Source organism: Pygoscelis adeliae, unplaced genomic scaffold, assembly GCF_000699105.1.
Source record: "Pygoscelis adeliae isolate BGI_AS28 unplaced genomic scaffold, ASM69910v1 Scaffold50, whole genome shotgun sequence".
Lineage (NCBI taxonomy): Eukaryota > Metazoa > Chordata > Aves > Sphenisciformes > Spheniscidae > Pygoscelis > Pygoscelis adeliae.
Genome location: NW_008823963.1, coordinates 959,581 through 979,450, shown reverse-complemented (window position 1 = coordinate 979,450; position 19,870 = coordinate 959,581). Strand labels below are relative to the sequence as shown.

General features: G+C 43.2%; 1 protein-coding gene across 1 annotated transcript in view; it reads left to right on the top strand.

Annotated features, from left to right (window-relative positions):
- The first annotated feature begins 152 nt into the window (after window positions 1–152).
- ATP10A (ATPase, class V, type 10A) overlaps window positions 153–19,870 on the top strand; it is a 116,393-nt gene continuing 96,675 nt past the window's right edge. Inside the window, exon 1 of the mRNA XM_009323697.1 lies at window positions 153–595. Coding sequence (XP_009321972.1) covers window positions 153–595 — 443 coding nt within the window. The remainder of the gene's footprint in view (window positions 596–19,870) is intronic.

Here is a 19,870-nt window from a genome sequence, read left to right as displayed (position 1 = left end):
AGGAGAGGGTTTTAGAGAGCCCTCCCCCCCCCCCGGAGGGGAAGAGGAAAGGAGAGCCGTGGCGGGCGGCGGAGGATGATAACTTAGGGCCGTGCCTGGCGCTGGGAGCTGCCCGCGCTGCCTGGGCGAGGGCCGCTGGGAGGGCGGCAGCGATGTCCCAGGGCACGGCAGGAGGCGAGGGAGCGCCCCAGGTGCTGCCGGAGGGGAAGGAGAGGCAGAGGAAGAGGAGGCGGAGGAAGAAGAAGGAGAGTAAGACGCGGCTTGTGCGCTCCAACTTGCTATTACCTGAGACGGAGGCGGAGAAGTCCAAGAGGACGGTCCTGGCCAGCAACCGCCTCAAGACCACCAAGTACACGGCGCTCTCCTTCCTGCCCAAGAACCTCTTCGAGCAGTTCCACCGCCTGGCCAACGTCTACTTTGTGTTCATCGCGCTCCTCAACTTCGTGCCAGCTGTCAACGCCTTCCAGCCGGAGCTGGCCTTGGCCCCCGTGCTCTTCATCTTGGCGGTCACTGCCATCAAGGACCTGTGGGAAGATTACAGCCGCTACCGCTCCGACAAGGAGATCAACCACATGGAGTGCCTGGTGTACAGCAGGTGAGGTGGGGTGGGCGCCGGCGACAGGGAGCGCCATGGTGACAGCCAGCAGTGGGGCCCTGCCGGGCACGGGGGCTTGGGTGAGCAGAGGTGTGGAAGCAGGGTAGCAAGCAGGTTCCTTGGGGAGGGCTTTCATTTCCACTCCAGGCACGAAGAAACTCCCAGTTGCCCCTGGAGCTGGTGTCTCCCATGGCTTTACTCAGAACTGTGGGAGTTCCTACAGTCCTGAACCTTCACGTGAAAGCGAATCCGCTCTGATCGGTGGAGTCCTGCAGTAAATCAGTGATTTATGAGTAAGCAACATTTTTTATAGGTCTACACATACGCTCCGGGCTTGTTAGTGTTTTACACTTTAAAGGAAGGACAGTGCATGGCAAAGTGAATGTAAGTGTCACAAGCAGTGTTTGATTTGCAAGCCTTTATGTGAGCACTTCCCAGTGTGAGCGGTCAATTACACCAGTGTATACTTTCAGGCATTAATTTGGTTTTAGTTCACTCAACTAATCTGCTATTAAGTCTTCACTGAGCGACGGGAGGATAGAGGCCTGAGGCTTCTGCATTTGAGTTAGGTCTGTGAAGTTTCATGATGTGAATTAGCGAGCCTGAGCTATGTTTGCTTTTCTAAAGAATGAGGCAGTCTTTCCATTATTTATTGTCTCAAGTGTCATCGTTCCCTGTGACTTCCCTATTTCCCAAAGCTCATGGATGGAGTGTTAGGTCATTTATGTCCTTCATATCCTTGTGGAAGGAAATGATCCTTCAGATCATTTTTTAAATGATCTGGGCTATACATTTAGACCACAGCCTTGGTATCCGTAAATCACTCTGAAATGACTTTTGCACCAACATTTATGTGCTTAGAATCCAGCTCTATAGAATTTTTGTTTTGCTTTTCTCTCAGTGCCAGATAGATAGTCATCTCATAGTAGCTAAGGCTAAGGTTTTCTGTGGACTGAGAGAAGAAAATATTTTCTGAGAGAGCAGGTTTTAGTTCTCTTCCTGATGCTTCTAAGTCTAACAGAAATGAAACACGTGCCAAGAAGCTTACACTCTGATTCCACAAGCTCTCTGGGAGGGGTCCTCTGGGCTGACGTAAGCACTGAGGCAGAGAGCAACTCTCCTATTGCAAGAAAGGCATGTGAAAAAAAAATAAAATGCTAAAAAGAACTCAGAATAGGCTGCGTTTTCAACATCAGCAGACTCAGCTTGTTATTTCACAAACTCATATCACACAAGAAATCTCACCCTGGCATTTTCTCCCACCAGTAGATATGCATGCATGGGAACACAAGTAAAATGGCCTTATTTCTGTAAACTAAACCGAAAATAACCTAGCCAAATCACACACGTAGGCATCGCTAACCTAAGGCTGTGCCCAGCGCCTTGCTTGCCTGTAGTTGTCCTTAACTCTGAACACTTCTGGCATTGAGGGAGATGGGTGGCAGGAGGGCTAGTAAGGGACTACTGTTGTAGTTAAGTAAAATATTGCTAATAAGGATGGTTAATCTAGCCTTTACCAAACAAAATCAGTTTAGAAATAAGCTCCTGTGTCTCCTACATTGAAAAGAAAGAAGTACCTGTTGCAGAAGCTGTTCAAAATATTAACGAATACCGGTACTGGAATATTAATTCTGGAACATTTCTCCCCCCTGCAATTTTCCATATCCCCCACTGCTGCTGAAAAAGTAGACCTGACTATGAGAAAAGGTGTACCTTTGGTGTTAATATCACTTGTGCACTTTTGGGAGTCCCAGCAAAGTGCATTGCCCTTTGTACTGCTTATGCTGTGCCAGAGTAACAGTCAGAATTGTTCCTTTTACTGCAGAGTTTGGATTACTGTTGAGTGACACTTACACAGATTAATTTGGGACTAGTTTGCCTTTGCTTTTGCATCAAAGGCGCATGTCAGCCTAATCCCTCTGGGGCAGCGAATGTGGAAGCTTAGGAACTCCGTCACCTGTTGAGGCACAGCTTTCTGGCTGAGAACAGAGCTGAACAATGTGTCCTTACAGCCCTCTGCAGAAGCCTAGTCCCCGCTAGCAGCTCACCTATTTCCACCTTCCAGCAGTCCCTAGGAAAACCTCTACTCCCCCAGTTAAAAAAGAAGAACAAAACAGGAGGTTAAACTAATTTGCTTATATGTTTTTAATCTGCCTAATTTTCTTCCTTTTTAGCCTTTTTTAAACATCACCAAGTCACCTTTTTGAACATTCCCCAGCCCCAGTGAGCGAGATGGGACTAGAAACTTGCTATTTTTGGAGATAAAAACTAAGATTCTCACTAACTTGAGTGACAGGGAACCAAGATTGAGAGATTTGTATCAAGGTCATGAAAGTTGCTGGGCGTGAGTTCAGAAAAGCTGTTTTCTCAGAAAGGTGTCATGCCAGGAGAAACACAAGCGATTGGACGTGACTTTTACTTTGTTTCCTTAGACTCTTTGTTTCTGGAAAAATGTTGAAGTATAAATGTCACATAAGCAAGTAATAAATGACAGCTTTTCTCCCTACATCCGTTTTACGCTGATCACTTTATCAGTTTTGCCACCTTTTGACCAAACCAGACTCTCTCTCTCTTCCCCCGGCTCTGCGACTTCCTTGTGGTGTCATGGAGGCAGACTTTGATGCAAATGCTGTCCTCGATAGAGATGCTTCTGTACGTAGGGCAGGTTAATGAACATAGATGCAGTTGTGCGCTCCCCTAGGGCTGCCAGTGACTCTTCTCTTGCTGGTCAGTACTTCTTAGCTCTGAAGGAGGCCTTCTGCGAGACGTGATGTATCTGAGTGCCAGTGCGGTCCACTGCGCCGTGATGGGCTCCCTTCCCTGCCAGCCTCCCACACAGCTGCAAGAGAGCCACCTCAAACATGGACTGCAGCATTCAAACACAGACTACAGCAAATGATAGCGAATTATAACAGTCAGCAACTTGAGACAGGGACTTTTGCTTCACAGTAGCAGAGAAAAGCCCTCCATCTCATGTTATATACTGTTTAGTGACCAAGTAAAGATTCAAGTCGGATCCTGTGTGTTCTGTCATGTATCCTCCATGTGCTGCTTTCCTGGCTGCTGAAGCACCCGTCCCCTGCTGGATACAAGCAGCAATTAATGATGCAAGACCTACAGGACAGAAAGAAAGCACGGGTAGGCAGAGCCTACTGCTACTCAGGCCAGCTCATCAGGAGGAGGTTCGACAACATGCAAGCAGTGTCCACTGCAAGGTCCTCTGGAACAGCCTACGCAGGCAGATCGTGTCAGTAATCTGATGTGGGGGAAAATACTGTTCTCCTGCTATGCTGACTGCTTGACAGCTGGTGCACAGACTAGGCCTTCTTCCTCCCGCCTGCCCAGTGGTGTGGACTCAGATGACCCATTCTCATACAGCCACTGCTGAATCAATGACTCAGTGGCTCATAGTTGGCAACACTTATCAGATGACAGAACAGCAAAGGATGATGCAACCTAAAGTAAAAAGCTGAAGAGAGATGCAGCTTGTTTTCGCAGAAGGAAGACAGCTTTCATTTAGAAATTCTGGATGTTTTGGAGAGTCCCTCAAAAGATACTGCTTTCTAGAGTCAGATGGTGGAAAGGGAAAAGACCTGATTCTTTGAATAAATTGAAAGAAGCTGTTGAGTTTGAATTGGCAGCATATGTCGAGGAATGAAACATGCTGGAGAATTGCAGACTTGTGTTGCTCTGTGATGGAGTTTGCAGGTCTGCCTGCAAAAGCAGTCAGGGTCTTGATAGGCAAAGAAGGAAGGTTTCTTAGCAAAGAGAAGTTAATAGGGCGTCTCTCTGGAGGCCTTCAAGGGGACCCCTCCTGTTTGGCAATACAGAGGAAATTAGGCACTTACTTTAAGAGGACAGTTTCACAGGTCACCTAGAATTTAGATTCAGTGCAGGTGCTTAAGTTAGGAATGCTGGATCACAGCCAAAACTCTTTTTTAGTTGGTTTAAATGGAGGAAGATTACAAAGGCATTAGAGCCCAGCCTGCAGCAAATTGTTTTGCGTGCATAACCTTTGCAAACCTGTGATCATCTTAGTCTCCTCTCTTTGTTCCTCTTCCTCATTTCCATCACCCAGGGATGGAGGTTGAAGACTGGAGATTACAAATTCGCAATCTTAGTGGTGAAATCTTTTTTGGCTAGTTACTTTTCTGCATTATTATCTTGGACTTGGAGGATGGGAGGGTGATTTTCTCTTTGCAGTTACTGTCCTCCAGTGCTCACCAGCTCTGGCTGGACTTGTGGATAGCACATGTAAATGTTTGCTCCAAATAATTCCAGGATGTACATATTGCTACCACTGTTAAATATTTGATAGAACTAAATTTGTCACTGGAGCAGAAGTGTTAAAACTCTTCTAAGCAGGGGCTTTGTTTTCCGTGTGCTGTTACAAAGTATGGTATACATTTCCAGAGTATGTAAATAGAAGATGAATAGTGATAACTACAATCACAACAAATAATGGCACTTGTCCAGCAGGGAATTACATTTTGTTACTGACTCAGTGCTATGTTGGTGAAATAATCTCTGCTAACATTTTTCTAGGAGCCTTATGTTCAAAACCAAAGGGCTTTGCTTTTTAAATCTATTCTCTAACTCTTGCTTTGTCCATTGAAGAGTATTGCTAAAGAGTGTAGTGGTCTCTGCATACTGATCAGAGAGTGATAACTGCTTCTTCTGTCAACCTGTGACTTAGAAAATCCATGACAAATTGGAATTTATGACCAGATATTTGTGTCCCCTGAGGTGTGGAAAATGTTTAATGGGGCATTCAGGCAGCTATCAAAGCAGGCTGTTTTACATTAAATGTTAATTTCTTTCTGCAAAACTCAAGAGGAGGAGAGCAGAGAGTTTGATGTGGGCAACGTGTTTCAGAAAATTTCCAAAATACGCTCTCTTCTTCCCCCCCTCTATCAACCCGCCAGTGAAAGCAGTTCCAGCCTTGGAGAAAAAAGATACAGCAGTGTTACCAAATCCTCACAAGAGCACAGCAGATCCCACTCATGGCCTCTAAAATAGCCACATGATGACTTGCCCTGCAACCACTTCACTTCTTAGGTGCCTTATTTTGCTGGCAACACCAGTCTCTGGGGAGTTGGGTTGTGATTATCTCCCACTACTACCCGAATAGACCAGAGTAGCTTCTTGTCCCAAAACGTGCTGGCAGGGTAACGCATTTTTCACCAGAGGAAATAAGCTTGTCTCATCCCTTCCAGAACACAAATGTCACTAGATGTGATTCAAAAGGAAACTACCTGGGATTACTCAGTTTCCTCTGAGTGAGCTTGGTGCACAGAAAGCTGAAAGCAGAAAGTAGCGGTCTGAATCTGTTGGTGAAGTCAGTGTTCCCTCCTTGAGTTTGAGAGAGGTGCAGCTCTGTTCATGTTACTGTGTCTTTGTCCTTCGCTTAAATTTGGGCCAGGCTGACAGTGAGTAAACTCACTGGGAAATGTAGTAGAGGCTCTTCTGTTAGACTGATAGGGTGCAATTTTATTCAGTAGTAGAGTTTATCCTAGTAGCAAGGGATGTCTGTGCTAATCTTCTGAGATGTAGCCAGCTGCAATGCACAGGAGAACCCATCTCTCTGTCCAGCTGTATGTATGCAGTTTATTTGCTATTCAGCGTAGGGCAAATTTTCTAAGTGCCTAAGCTTCACTACTGGAAAAGAAAAATGTTTGCCTCTTATTACTAAGCTCTTTCATTTGTATAGGATGTCATGAGAGCAGTTGTAGGCTGTTTCACATGCCCCTGGCTAACTGCCAAAGAAGATACTGTTAATCTCCACTGAAAGACCTAGCGATGTCCCCAGATTTATTTTTGCAGATACATGCTGCACTCTGGAGAGACACTAGCTTGTGCTAAGCAGACCACAGCCCAGAAGTATAGGTGGCCACCTTTTGCGCAGATCTATTTGCTCTCATGTGTCGGTATTATCTTGAGACCATGGTTATTGCTAGAGGTGGCCGAAAGATGAATAACAGATCTACTTGATTCAGTCAAAGTACATTTCCAAAGAAACTATACAAGAGGAAAGAATAGCATGTATTGTTCAGCTCTTCCTGATACTGTGATTCCAGACTCCACCTTCCTCGTGTCATCTAGTCAACAGAACTGAAAACCAGAATTGAAAACCCTGACAACCATGCTATAGATCAATGGTTTATGGAACTGCTCATTAGCTAGCATGGCATAACTTAGCCAGGGCATTCCTCCCGCTAGCAGACCAGTCCTCCAAAAGTACTTACTAGAGTAGTGCTCTCAAGCTCTGCCTGGGAGGCCTTAATTTTACAGTGGGGGTGTTGGAGGATTCCAGGGAATGAAGAAGACTTAAACAGCTTCCTGTGGTTTTCCCTCCTTCTTCTGACTAATGTTGGCTGATAAGGAACATGAAAATAGAGAAGGGAGGAGGGTCCCTGCCACTGGGCAGGATTTACTCAGATGCCTCATCCAGGCTTGCACAACCCTTATGGAGCGACAGGCTGCCTACCTTGACGCAGCAACAGGAGAAGTCTGAGTGCCAGATCTCCCCTTGCCATGTAACCCAGCATGCTGCTCATTTGCAGGGTGGTTGCTCTGCCCAGGAGCAGTCTAAGAGGTGCCTCTCCTCTCCCCCTGCAACACTAGGCCTTTTGGGTATATGGAGCTTTTGTGTATATACACAGTAAGGGCAATGCAGCTGGCAAGCCAAATGCATGGCTTCAGGGTTATGCCCAATTTGCAGGATTTATGCTGTGCAGACTTGGTTTTAGCAACTACGTATATTGGGAGCAATTAAGTTCATGAAAAGCAGAACAATTTGTTTCACTTCACATAGTTGGGGAGGTGAACCAGTTTTCACGGCTTACCTTCAGCCTCAGTGTTTTCACTTGGTAGCTGGCACTAATGCAACTATGTTAGTGGCCAGTCACGTTTGTACCCAGAAAAGATCCGCAGCAGAAAACACGCTACGAACCCTGCTGCTACACTGCAGCAATACACTCTGCCTGACCTTGTCTCACCAGGATGTGGAAGCAAGACAATGGGAGTCTCCACGCACTGAGCCAGGGAGAGTGCATTTCAGTGAATGGCATAATCATAAAGTGTGGAGCTGACTCGATGCTAAAAGCCAGGACACTGATCTCTAGCTTTGCGTAGGTATGGGCAGTAGCTTCCTCTGGTGTATGTCAAGCACAAAAGTTGACCCACACCCAAAATGCAGCCACAACACAAATGTGTGAAAGACGCTAGCTTATAGCTTTTCCTACGTAGGTGCTTGTGGTGGTGTGGAGGGGAGAGGAGGTGCAAATGGCATGACAGTGACATCTTGTCCCAGGAGCTTGAATGGCCCTAATATTGAGCTCAACTGAGGAAACGTACATATACAAATATATCTTTGATTCTGAAATATTTGATAAAGCAGGCCTCAGATTTAGTTTGAGGAAGATGACCTGCATGTTTCTGAATGAGTTGGTTTACTCTTTGCTGCGTGTCCAGGAAGTGGGAATGAGGGGGGTTCAAACTAAGAGCTTACAGTGCCTGCAAGGTGTGAGCTGAGAGGAACCTGCAAGGTGTGAGCTGAGAGGAACAACTTTCTCTCTTTTACTGTTTCTAGGATATAGCTACACAGCCTGTCCATAGAAAGCTGCTAGCCACCCAGCTGATAGGGTGGTCTGTCCTGTGGACTGCTGAGGATATCAAACCCTTATGAGCTGGCAAACTATCACATAGTTCTTTGCTCCAACAGAAGCCATGTTTTATTCTGTTTCGAGACTGTTGCAGGTGAAGATCTCTGCCATGGTCAGCCTACATCCTTAAGGCCATGTTGGTCAAAGGACAGTCTTGAACTGGCAAGGCATGCGTTTTCAGGGCCAAGGCATGCATTTTAGGGGTGGGAAACATCTGCCATCTCCTCTGCTATTTTATTACAGTTTTATTCTTGTCTGATCACAATTTCTCTAGGCCAATTTCTCCAGTGCAAATAGGCCAGTTTCTCCAGTGCAGTGGCCAACATTTGCATCATGCCCAGTCATTTCATAAACCCAGACTCTGCTGGAGATTTCTAATAGGCATGGAGGTCACTTGTTTTGTTTTTATGTTCTGGTTGCCTGGAAATACTGACCTACTTCAAGGAAGAGTTTAAATGTTTGACTGACAGCTGCACTCCAGTTCTTATATATCTGTGTTGCTATTATATTAACACTGTTGCAGAATATTTGGTATTTCTGTAGTTTCAATGGAGGTTTTAGTTTTGACCTTTTGGAGAGAAAGTCCATTATGAAGTGACAGCATTTGTAACCATAGCTCTTTTATCTTTGTATGTTATCTTAGGCTTTTTCTAAGTTGCACAGCCATATACCTATATGCTTGCCCCTTGTTTGTTCACCTTCCTGCCTTCCAGTAACAACCTGAATATGCCTGTTTTGGCTATGTTAGCTGATTTTGTTTGTTCACTAACAAGTTGTTGGGCAAGTTGTTGTGAAATCTCCCAAAATATTGAGGCCGACACATGAAGTGCTGAACTGCAGTCACCTAAATACAACTGCGAGCATGTTCAGGATCTCTCAAAATCCAGACATGGAGTAAGACGCCTCAGAAGAGATGTCAGTGGACAAATTTTAGCAGGCAGATTTAGCAGCCAAACGTTAAAGATGCAGGAAGTTCATTAAGTGCATTAGAAAGACGTAATCTGTTTTGGGCAAAAGTAGATTATAAGAAATCAAATCTAATCCACCTAAGTCTGATCTTGCAGTCGTAGTGCATTATTTTTGCATGGGCCCACACTTACATTTGGGGGTTCAGATGCTTTCTATATTTTCTTTTTCTCCCTTTTTAGAATTCCCATGTTCTCATTGTCAGCTTCCCCTTGCTATACTTCCCTCTGCTGTACACCTGCAAAGCTGTGAAGCAAAAGCTTGATCTGATACAGTTTACCAGAATAAAGACATGTATTGTTTTTATCTGTACACTTGAGAGCATTTTGAACTCCCTTCCTTCACTATCATATGTTCATATTTTATCAGAGATGCCTGGATAGCGGTGCCTGTCTCCTGATAGGTTGATTTGCATCTTAACTCTTCTGCGTATGCCATTAGTTGTCTTCCCTGTAAACTGTAGTGAGCTGCTGATTGTAGCTGGCTGGCCGGAAACCCTCTCAAGTGCCAGTTAGGTTCTCTCTGACCTGACAAGGGTATTTCCTGAAGGAGTTTGTCAGGTTCTTTCTGGGACATGAGGTGAGATTTATTTCACGTTGCTTTTAGCTAAAAAGGATGTGTCCAGTCTGACCAAGTCGTCTACACTTGTGCCACAATCAGTGGAGAGCACTGAATGGTTTGGGGGGGAGGGGGAACTCCTTCCAGTTTGTTTGAGATGCTTATCTTAGGTTAGTTTGAATCAGGAGGTCCGTACCGCTCTCCAGTGGTGATACAGGTGAAGCTGAACTAGATGACTTGCTTATACAGCTAAGTTCAGGTAAGATGAATCCTGTTAGCAAACTCAGAGGGGATAGATTTTAATTCCTGTTAATGCTCCATATGATTTTTGGACTGTAGAAGAGTAGCCTGTCCTGCTCAATATATTTAATGATTTATTTAAGAACGACGCTTTGAGAATCACAGATGCAAGTATGTTCATCTGTCAGGTGAAGGGGATAACCCAGTATCCACTCTTTCATCTCCTACCACATTCTGCCTTCAGCATTAGCCATTAACATATTGTTCATACTTGTGAAATGTATTTATATCATTTATCTCAGTGCTGAGAAACAATGTAAAAGATAAGTTGTTATCAATAAATAATTTTCCTCTTTGAATAACTGATTACATTTGCATTTCTGTGGAGTTTTTCAGGCTGCCCACATAATGTGAGGAATCTTGGTATTTCGGGATGTTATTTGCTCTTTAACCTCAGATGCAGCTTTTGGGGAGGAGTGTTGAAACATAAGGTAGGAGGTTCCTAATTCTGCTTTCTTCTGTTTGTCTGGATGTACCTAAATATTAGGTCAAGTAAAATCACTTTGCAAGCTGTGTCTCTTAAAATGCAGAGAGCAGTTGTGTGTTTGACATAATCACAAGAGTGAAAGTGGGGCTTCACTGTCAGGTGTCTCACAAATATCACATATGGCTATTGGGCTTATGTTTTATGTCCAGTAGGATCAAGATGTTAAAACCTGCAAGGGATATTGCTAGGTGATCAGGGATTGAATCAGAGGGATCAATGGTGAAATTTTTCTGCTAATTTCTATGCTGGAATTTTAGTGCCTGTCTGATGGGAATATAGGCACATGCAGACATACCATGTAGCCGAATAAGAGGTGCAGCACCATAAGATGTCATGCCACTGGTTGCTATCTTGAAAGTCCTAAGTTCCGTTCATCTGATTGCAGCATTTGACACTCTGCTCTTCCTGATTGTTCAGGCTTAAATGTACTGTCTCCTATTGGGTTTTTCTTGCATATACCTCTCATTTATTTTCAGTGCAGTTCCCTGTATCTGTCTGCTTTTTGTGACGGGATCATGGTTGTGTGTGGGAGCTCCTGTTTCTGTCAGATCCTGTGGGAGCTTTCCAAAGTGCAAGTTGAACAGAAAAGCTGTACCACAGCTGAGCCAACTATCAGCCTAGCGATGCTGATGTTTAATCTACCACACCCATTTTCCAGGAGTCCAATTTAAAGTCCATAACAGCCCTTGTCATGGACTGAACAATCCATCATATCCCCTCAATTTGAGGAATACCACAGTGGACTCTGTTTTTTAAGTCCTACCATGTTATATAATAAACTTGACTTATTAGCGGTGAAATAGCTTTTCTTCCCAGAGTGGGACATCTGCCAGCTCATGCCAGAAAAATGTGTGTAAGACCTGTAAGACCCATCTGCCAAAGAATACTGCAGCATAGGATCCCCAGCCTGACAGTATATCGCTATACGTAGACCTAGCAAAGCTAGCACTGAAATGTAGTCTAGGATGAAAAGTCAACAACCAGTGGATTTTGTGTATTTGCCAAGTGTTTGGCTGTTGATGTGGTTTTTATTTTGGGATTTTTTTGTGTTTGGTTTTTCTTCCAGTTAATAAGCCAGGCAGAAATTATCAGTTATTACCCCAGTTTCAAAACTGTTAAAGAATCATTACCAATCTCACTAAAGATAAAACTCATGAGAAAACTTAAGACCAAAACATTTATTTCTCTTTCAGACAGAAGTACTGAAGAGGAATCTAGCATGATAAACACAGAAATAGTGTCTTTTAAGCACATACAGTGTCTCTACCTTTTCAAGTCTTTGTTCAGCATTTTAGCGTAAAATTTCTCTAAAAGTCCCCATGGTTATTCTAAATTCAATCCTCCTTGGAATGCAGGGAGCAGAAGAGAAGGAGGAGAGTTCCTGAGTTTATTTTCAATGGCATTTGGTTTGGATTTTTATATTGCTAATTTGGTCCTTGCATATTAATTCATGTTCTTCCTCTGCTGCTCCTAAATTGGAAATTTTCCATTTTACGTCTGGCAATCTTGTCTTCAGTTGTTTAACCTTTATGTTTTATCACTAGAAATAGCTGTTTTGTGCAGTGAATCCAGCCTCTTAGTCATAATATCATTCCCTTCAGCTGTCCTTTCTGGCAACTTCTAGAAAGGTTTTTGGGTTTGTTTTTTTGTTTTGCTTTTTAACCACTCTGTACATTTACAGAAAGCATGCCTGAGTTGATGGTGCTGCACTCAAACTCAAAAAGTTTTAAGCGAGAAAAATACGATACATGTTCTTTACCACTGGAAGAAAGTTTAGAAACACAACCACATATACAGAAGTGGTTAAGACCAATGATGCGTTGCCCCAGCTAGTCAAGCAATATTCAAACTACATGCAGACCCGATTGCTGATCATTCAGGAGCAGAGTTCTTACTTCTCCAGTTACTGAATATACATCCAGATGTCCAACACTTCTGTGGGATGTCTCCTCATCCATGTCTAACTCTTTTCTGACCTGCTTTTGTAGCTCATTAGTGCCAGTCAAGATTCCACAGCAGTTCGTTCCACAGAGGTCATACACAATATGAAAATACCGTCTGCAAAGGAAGGGTCCCCAGTCAGTGCTCCCTGTAACTTCTATTACTGTGCTACACACCTGTACATATTTAGTGGAAGTGCTAAGGTGGTATGCAGTAAGTATGCAGTGGGAAACTATGAGCCGTGTATTTAGAAAGCTTAGTCTGTTCATCTTTTTGCCCAAGTATAACTCAAATAAGAAGCAAAGCCCAGAAAAAGAGAGGGTTTTTTAAGTGTGATTTCCTATGCAGTTGGTTACATGAATGCCAGTCCTTAAAACTCTCAGCTGTACAAAGTGTGTTTATATGGCACACATTTAGCATGAAGCAGAGCTGTCTCAACTGGTATATCTAAACACCTTCAGAGCACCATGCAGTGGTGCTTGCTGCTCTGGAAGCAATATGGGCCATTACTGCTGCGCTGGCTCTTAGCAGGGCTTGTCGACTCAAACACGGCCAAGTTCACATGACTAACAGTTTTCTGTTTGTGGATGGTACACAGCTGGTGGGAGTTTGGGACCCTGCATCCTGCTCTAATTTATTGTCCCTAGACTGAAAAAAGCCAGGAAGAATGTTCAGTAAATGCAGACACAAATTGCATGACTATGCTTAATTTTGGGGGGGTATTTCAGTTTAACTGTGACCAAATGGATGGTAAACCATGATTCTCATTACTGGCCGTTAACGCAGCAGTGTTTCCTGAGTAACCTTAGATAAGGAAGTAAATTGTAAAAAATAGAACCCTGTCAAAACACCTTTTTTCTTTAAGAGACGTGTATGTAATAGGTGTGATTTACTGTATCAGCACAGATCAAATTATCAGAAGACTCATGATTCAGGGCTCAAAAGCAAATTAAACAAGCTGGATTTAGGCTTAAGATATTCAAGTGAAGCAGATGTAAACAAGTGCTGCAAGTTGATATCCTTCTACTGTATTTGTACCATCTGAATCCATTTTTACTGAGAACTTAAATGAAGTGAAAAAGCTGCTTTTTAATTCTTAGGAAGGGAGGACAACATTCTTAGGAGTTTTCCAAAGCTTCAAAAAAGCAACCTGTCAGTGCCACAGCAGCATAGGCAGTTCATGTTCCAGAGTAATGTTTACCCTGCTTCAAGTCAGCAGGAGAGCTCTCTTTGAGCCATGAGTTTTCTCTTGGCTTTCTAAAATAAGAACCTTTTTGCAAGTCAGACCTTCCTTCGGTCAATTTGACGCCCTCCATATGATGTACGGGATCACCTTCCATGGCCTTAAACTTCACTGGCTTTCACACTTGATGTCTTGTCTGCATCTGTCCCTGTCGTAAGGGCAATCCCTAGTGATTTGTGTAAGGAACTCAAAGGCACGTTTATGCTGCCCAGCAAGGAGGTCTGTGTTAGCACTGCAGCAGGCTGGTGTGTCGGTATGGGCAGGGCCCAACACAGCATTATTCAGATTAGCGTCTCCAAGCTGCTCAGCAAGGCTTGTTAGCTAGTCTGTGTGAGGCACGTAATGCTTCATTACAGTCATACTGCTTTGAGAGGAAAGCTGGCTGTACAGCAGTTGGTTCAAATGTCTCCAACTTCAGTTTCAAGATTATTTTGCACCTTGGATGACTCTGTGAGCCTGGTTTATATACACGTTCTAATCAAGAAGAAATATTGAGGTTAACACGTTTACAGCTGTAGATAGCACCATCAAATGTTCAGTCCTTGGACTGGGAAAGTATTAAAAAGATGACTGGGAGCTTAATAAGTCTTAAAACGTATACGAGTGGAGCCATAGCTGTTTGTAAGGAAGCAGAGGGCATTTTGTAAACAGTCGGTTTGCTTTACAACAGGGTGGCTACAAGGAGAAAATGGCCAGAGTGACAGTTTGCTGTCTTGTCAAGAGAAAATGTGACTTCACACTTAGCAAGTTAGCAGTTTGTATGCTGGGACAGCTGTCTGTTTTGCATAGCTGTGCTGTATCAAGAAACCTCTAAATAATAGACTGAACAGCCACCGAATGGGTAGCCATTACAGAAGCAGAGGTAGGTCTTTCTCCACAGGCCTCCAGAGAGTCCAGAAGCTGATGGCCAAAATAACCACAGTGTTTTCATGGCAGTGAAAGCAGGCAATGCACAATAGCCAAGAATGTGGAAATGCAGTCTTTTCACCATGACCTGTGATTATGCTTTGGCCAGCTCAAACTTTTGGTCCTGATTTTATGTTTCCAGGGGAGATGCTTTACTTCTGAAGTTGTGCTTTGAACTCTCCTGGCACAGAGAGAGCTGGTGGTTGACAAAGAAATCAGGCTGCAGGGGTAGTACAGGTGATCTTTAATTCAGCCTGCTAGGGGAGGGAAGAACAGATACAGACTTCATGGATCAGTAGCACTGGCTCTGTCTCCTCTTTCAAGTTACTGAAATAACACTTCAGTGGTTTTTTAAAAGGCGTTTTCCTAAATGCTCTCTAATGCCCATAATAATTTTAGGTGCTGGGAAGTAAATATTTTTCTTCTGCCAGTGTGTTTTGGTTTTTTTTACCACTTGGCAAGCACTGGTGTTTGGGGTTTTGTGTTTTGTTTTGGTTATTCTTCTACAATATTTAGGATGAAGTAGAAATTAGCTTTGCTACCAACACCTTGCAGATACACACACACAAAATACTTGAACTTGCCAAAACAAGTTATTTTTTGCATCAGCATTCTTGAGTTTATTTTCTGCTTGCATGTTTTCAGAAAAAGAGTGCTTCTTACCAGCTGCTGTGGACAAAACATTGTATCTGCAAGATCGACGAACTGATGGCTTTTTAGTTAGTACTGTAGAGGTCAGCTATGGGAGAGACAATTGGAGAAAAATAGGCAAAATCTGATTATTTGAAGGCCGCTTAAGATAAGACCAATGTTAAGGTGAATTAAGAAATAGAGGAAAAGACAAATGTAGTTCTGACCTCTAATGCCAGAAAAATGAACTGTTAGTGCTTATAACTGGGCCTTGAAATGAGCCCTGGGAGGAGACTGGGGCTCTGTGATGGTTTTGATTTACATCCAGCCCTTGATTTCTTTTTTTGATGGACAGTTTTCTGTATCATGACAGACTAATTTTGCTTCACAAACACATGAACTCTCCCTGCAGCAAGATGGGAACATCACCTGTAAGAGAAAGTCAGCAGTCCCAAGGCAAGCTATATCCTCCCCAAGTCAGGGCTTTAAGGACATCGGTGAATGAAGATGTGCTGACCGTATCCATCCTGTTCATCCAGAGCACTGTTAAATATCCCATCTATGCTAGAGTCGTGTTCCCTCCTCCCCCCTTTTTTCTTTTCTTGTTTGGTCTAGTGTCTTGTTGAAATGCTGAAAGGCCTTCAAGCATTTTGGGAAAGAGGATGGCGTTGAATCTTAAACATGTGTATGGGGAGTCAGCAGATCTCCACTAGGGTCTTCAATGGGATCTTGAGCAAGTTACATAACCCTTTCTGTGTGTCAAAGTCACAGTCTACAAAATGGGAACAGCATGATTTATCTCACAGGGTTTTTGAGGTTTGAGCTGGGACTTTTAAAAGAGTTCTTTGTTGTGATTTGCTTCCCTTTAAAACTGAATGGGAGTTCAGTGTCTTGATTTTCTCATTTCAGGGATTTTCAAAGCAGCTATCTTATGTGGAAAAGCTTGATTTTTAAATTTTTTTCCTTGGATCTTTGGGTTATTAGTGATCTGATTTCAAAATCTCTTTAAATGGAGTAACAAATAAGTTATGGAAAAACTACAGTCCCGGTTATAAAGAAATCTGTATCTACCATCCGTAAGGACCTGATTAGTCCCCACAGTACTGTGGTAAATGGATTATAATTACTCTACTTCTCCCACGATTCTCAGAGAAACTCTGAAATAAAAAAGATTTTAAAGGGGCATTGTGAAGCACCCCAGAAAAAAGGTGGGCATTTAGCTGAGACAAAGCAAAACGTCTGGAGGTGCCATGTGCAGAAATAACCACTTTCAGAAATGCCTCCCTACTGAAAAAATGTTACTGCACAATAACAGTTGCCAGCTGGTAGAGGTGGAAGAATTTAGAAGGAAAGGAACAACACAGAATAAAAATGTATGTACAGTAACAAACTGTGGGCAGAAAGACAGAATATTCCAAGTTCTCTATTGTGTTCCTTAGCTACAAATAATCCTGTGAAATATTTGTTCCAAAGGTCAAATAAAAAAAAGACTTCAAAGCAAAAAAGGGTAATACTGAAACTGTCTCTAGCAGGTTTATTCTGAAAATATTTCAGAAGGTGAGAAACTTTTCTCATGCAACAGTCTCACAGGTTTTTACTGTAGGTAATGAGGTGTTCTGCAAACACCGAGACATTAGGATCACTTATGTCATCAGACTAAAAATGGGGTGTGTGTTTTTGGAAAACTTATTTGGAGGAAGTGCCGATAACCAAGGGAAACATTAAGCCCAATTCTGTGTTCACTTACCTTCCCTAGGAGTGGACCATGCAACGGTTTTAAACTCAGAGATTTAGATTGCACATTAAGAAGAAATTTTTTACAGTGAGGGTGGTAAGACACTGGCACAGGTTGCCCAGAGAAGCTGTGGATGCCCCATCATGGGAAGTGTTCAAAGTCTGGTTGGACGGGGCTTTGAGCAACCTGATCTAATGAAAGATGTCCCTGGCCGTGGCAGGGGGGTTGGACTAGGTGATCTCTGAAGGTCCCCTCCAGCCTAAACCATTCTGTGATTCTGTGACTCTATGCAGCAGAGTAAAGGACCTCCATATGAATATCTGATCAGAGGGAAAGCTGGGATTCCCAGAAAGGGTGAGAGTAAGGCATTAATTACCCTCTGTATCCACCAGCCAAATTTCCTTTAAACTGCTGAAGTTGCTTGGTGTTCTCTGAAACCGTCTAGTGCAGCATGAGATTTGTCTTGCTTGGCTTCAGCTATTTGGATATTAGGCACTCAGTCCCACCAAACTCTTAGACCTCCTCATTAGCCTGGGCAGAAAGATGGGCATCTCCAAAGAGCTGTTTGTCCCATCCATCTTCAAGGGGGGCCCTCACCCCACTTGCCATCTGCTGTGGAGACGTCTAGGCAAGTAGAGATCCCTCACATCTGGCCAGCTGAAATAAGGTGAAATGAAAACATTGTCTCACCAGGAGGGTGGATGTGGATGTGCGTAAAGGTGGTCTTAACAGGAAAGTATTTTACCTTTGTACTGATGATAAGAAAATTGAATCATACTAACAGACCCGTCACCTGCTTGTTTGACTTTGTTGTCAATATCAAACTTTGTTACAAATTTTAGCCTAAATGTTGTTGAGTTTTAGGCCTAATTACTGCTATTCTATTGCTTTATACAAGCCAGGGATGTGCTCTCTCAGAAGCAGCCCTTCTCATCGTGCTGCGTGTATCACTAAGCTGCTCATCAGCACCAAGTCCCGTGCTCCATTATAGGCCCAATTTCGTCAAAACTCCTGTAATTTTGTTAGTGCATCTCCTGTTTTTCTAACAATTGTCATGCTTCATTTCTCACTGGAAAGACTGGAAAGACACAGAATCACACTGCCAAGTGTGACTGAAGCTAGCAAACCCAGCAGCAAGCCAGAAGTCCAGAGCCAGGCCGTCCCTAGCCCTGTGCCAGCACGGTGCGAAGGGAGCCCTCTAAAGTCAACCTCGTGTTGCCAGCGGATGGAGCCTTTCTGCCTGTGTACCTCTGCCACCATGCTCACCCAAGAAACATAGGCTTTCAAAAGCTGTGGGCATAATCTGAGTCCGCTCAGATCTACTGCCAAAAGAAAGATGTTTGTTAGGTTAACCCTTTACGGTATCCTTTTAAAAAATGACTTGGGAGACCTTCTTACGTTTCCTGAATAGTACTCAGGTTTTCTTACATAAACTGGGATACCAAAATGCTATTTATGGTCATCTGTATTTAAGAAGTTGGAATTTATAAACAGTCAGTGCTAAAGTCTTTCTGGCAAAGGCTTTGATGATGCTACAGGAAGCATTCCCCTATCAGATATATAGGCATTTTAAATGTTTTTCCATTTTCAATAGCATTGACATCCCTGCAGAATGGTATCCTCCATAAAATGGGGAAATGTCTGAAAATGTCACGTACTTCTAAGAGTCTGCCCATTGCCCATGCTGTCTTCTGTACCTCTATAATTTGTAAACATTAGGCCATTTCGAGCAATACAAATGTTCTGCTTTATGTAGAAGGAAAAGAGAGATTGCTGAAGAGCTGATAGAGATACATTGTTTTGTGAAGAAATACAGCAACGGAAAATATACATCCTGTGTCACTTTCTCTAGATTCTTTTGGTCGTAGTGCACATCTTTTTGCCTCTTTCCAAGCCTTCAGTTTTCTCCTTCTGTTTTGTTCTTCACGGGGCGGGGGGGCGGGGAGAAGAAGGGCAGGTTTATAAAAAAGATGGGAAAAGAAGGAGCAGTTTTATTTTTCAGAACAGAATATGCATGTTATTCACTGACCCAGAAAAATGAGCCACATGTACAAGATTTAAACTTTAAAAATGAAGGACATCTTTCCTACCAGGCCTGTAGAAGAGCTTTGGACTATAGCAATTCAGGTACAGGAGTGAACGGTAGGACTCAGCAGTATTGGAGTCTGTTCCCTTCCCCAGCTCTGACAGTCTGCCTATGTGCTCTTGGACATTTTCTCCTGAAATGCACCCAGCAGTAGTTTTCCACCTGCATCTACAAATCCCAGGAGATACGGGAGGCATTACGCATAGGTTCTGTGAAAGGTAAAAACAAGCTTATTGTCAGTAGGCTTAAAATGCTGGATTTGTACTTCACTAGAAAAATGCTTGCACGTAAAAAGTAAGACAGACCTCAAAAACCTCTGCTATCACTTACGCAAAGTGAAATGGTAAATTTTCTGATGTCTAGTGTTTGGGACTGAAGCCTTCAAACTTCAAACTGCAAAGACTACGAGGCAGTCTGCTCATTTGAATCTATCCAGTTCAGCTATTTTGATCCATCCCAGCTGAGTTGTTGACCCAGCACCTTTCTGTGCAATTTTGGAACATTACAAATATAACAAGTGGACAAAGTCTAATTTAGTGCACTCTACTGAAAAAAAAAAAATGTACTCAATCATTCTGTTATCACACTTACTGCTGTCACCCCATTGTTTATTTTCAGACCGTGCGATGATGAACAAAAGGCAGTTTTGGTGTTTCTTCAGGGTGAGAACCTGTAAGTTTATTCTGTAAATACAACCTGAGCAGACTTGTAGGAAGGGCTGAGGTGCATGATTTCTTTAAGGAGGGCTGTGCAGCATGC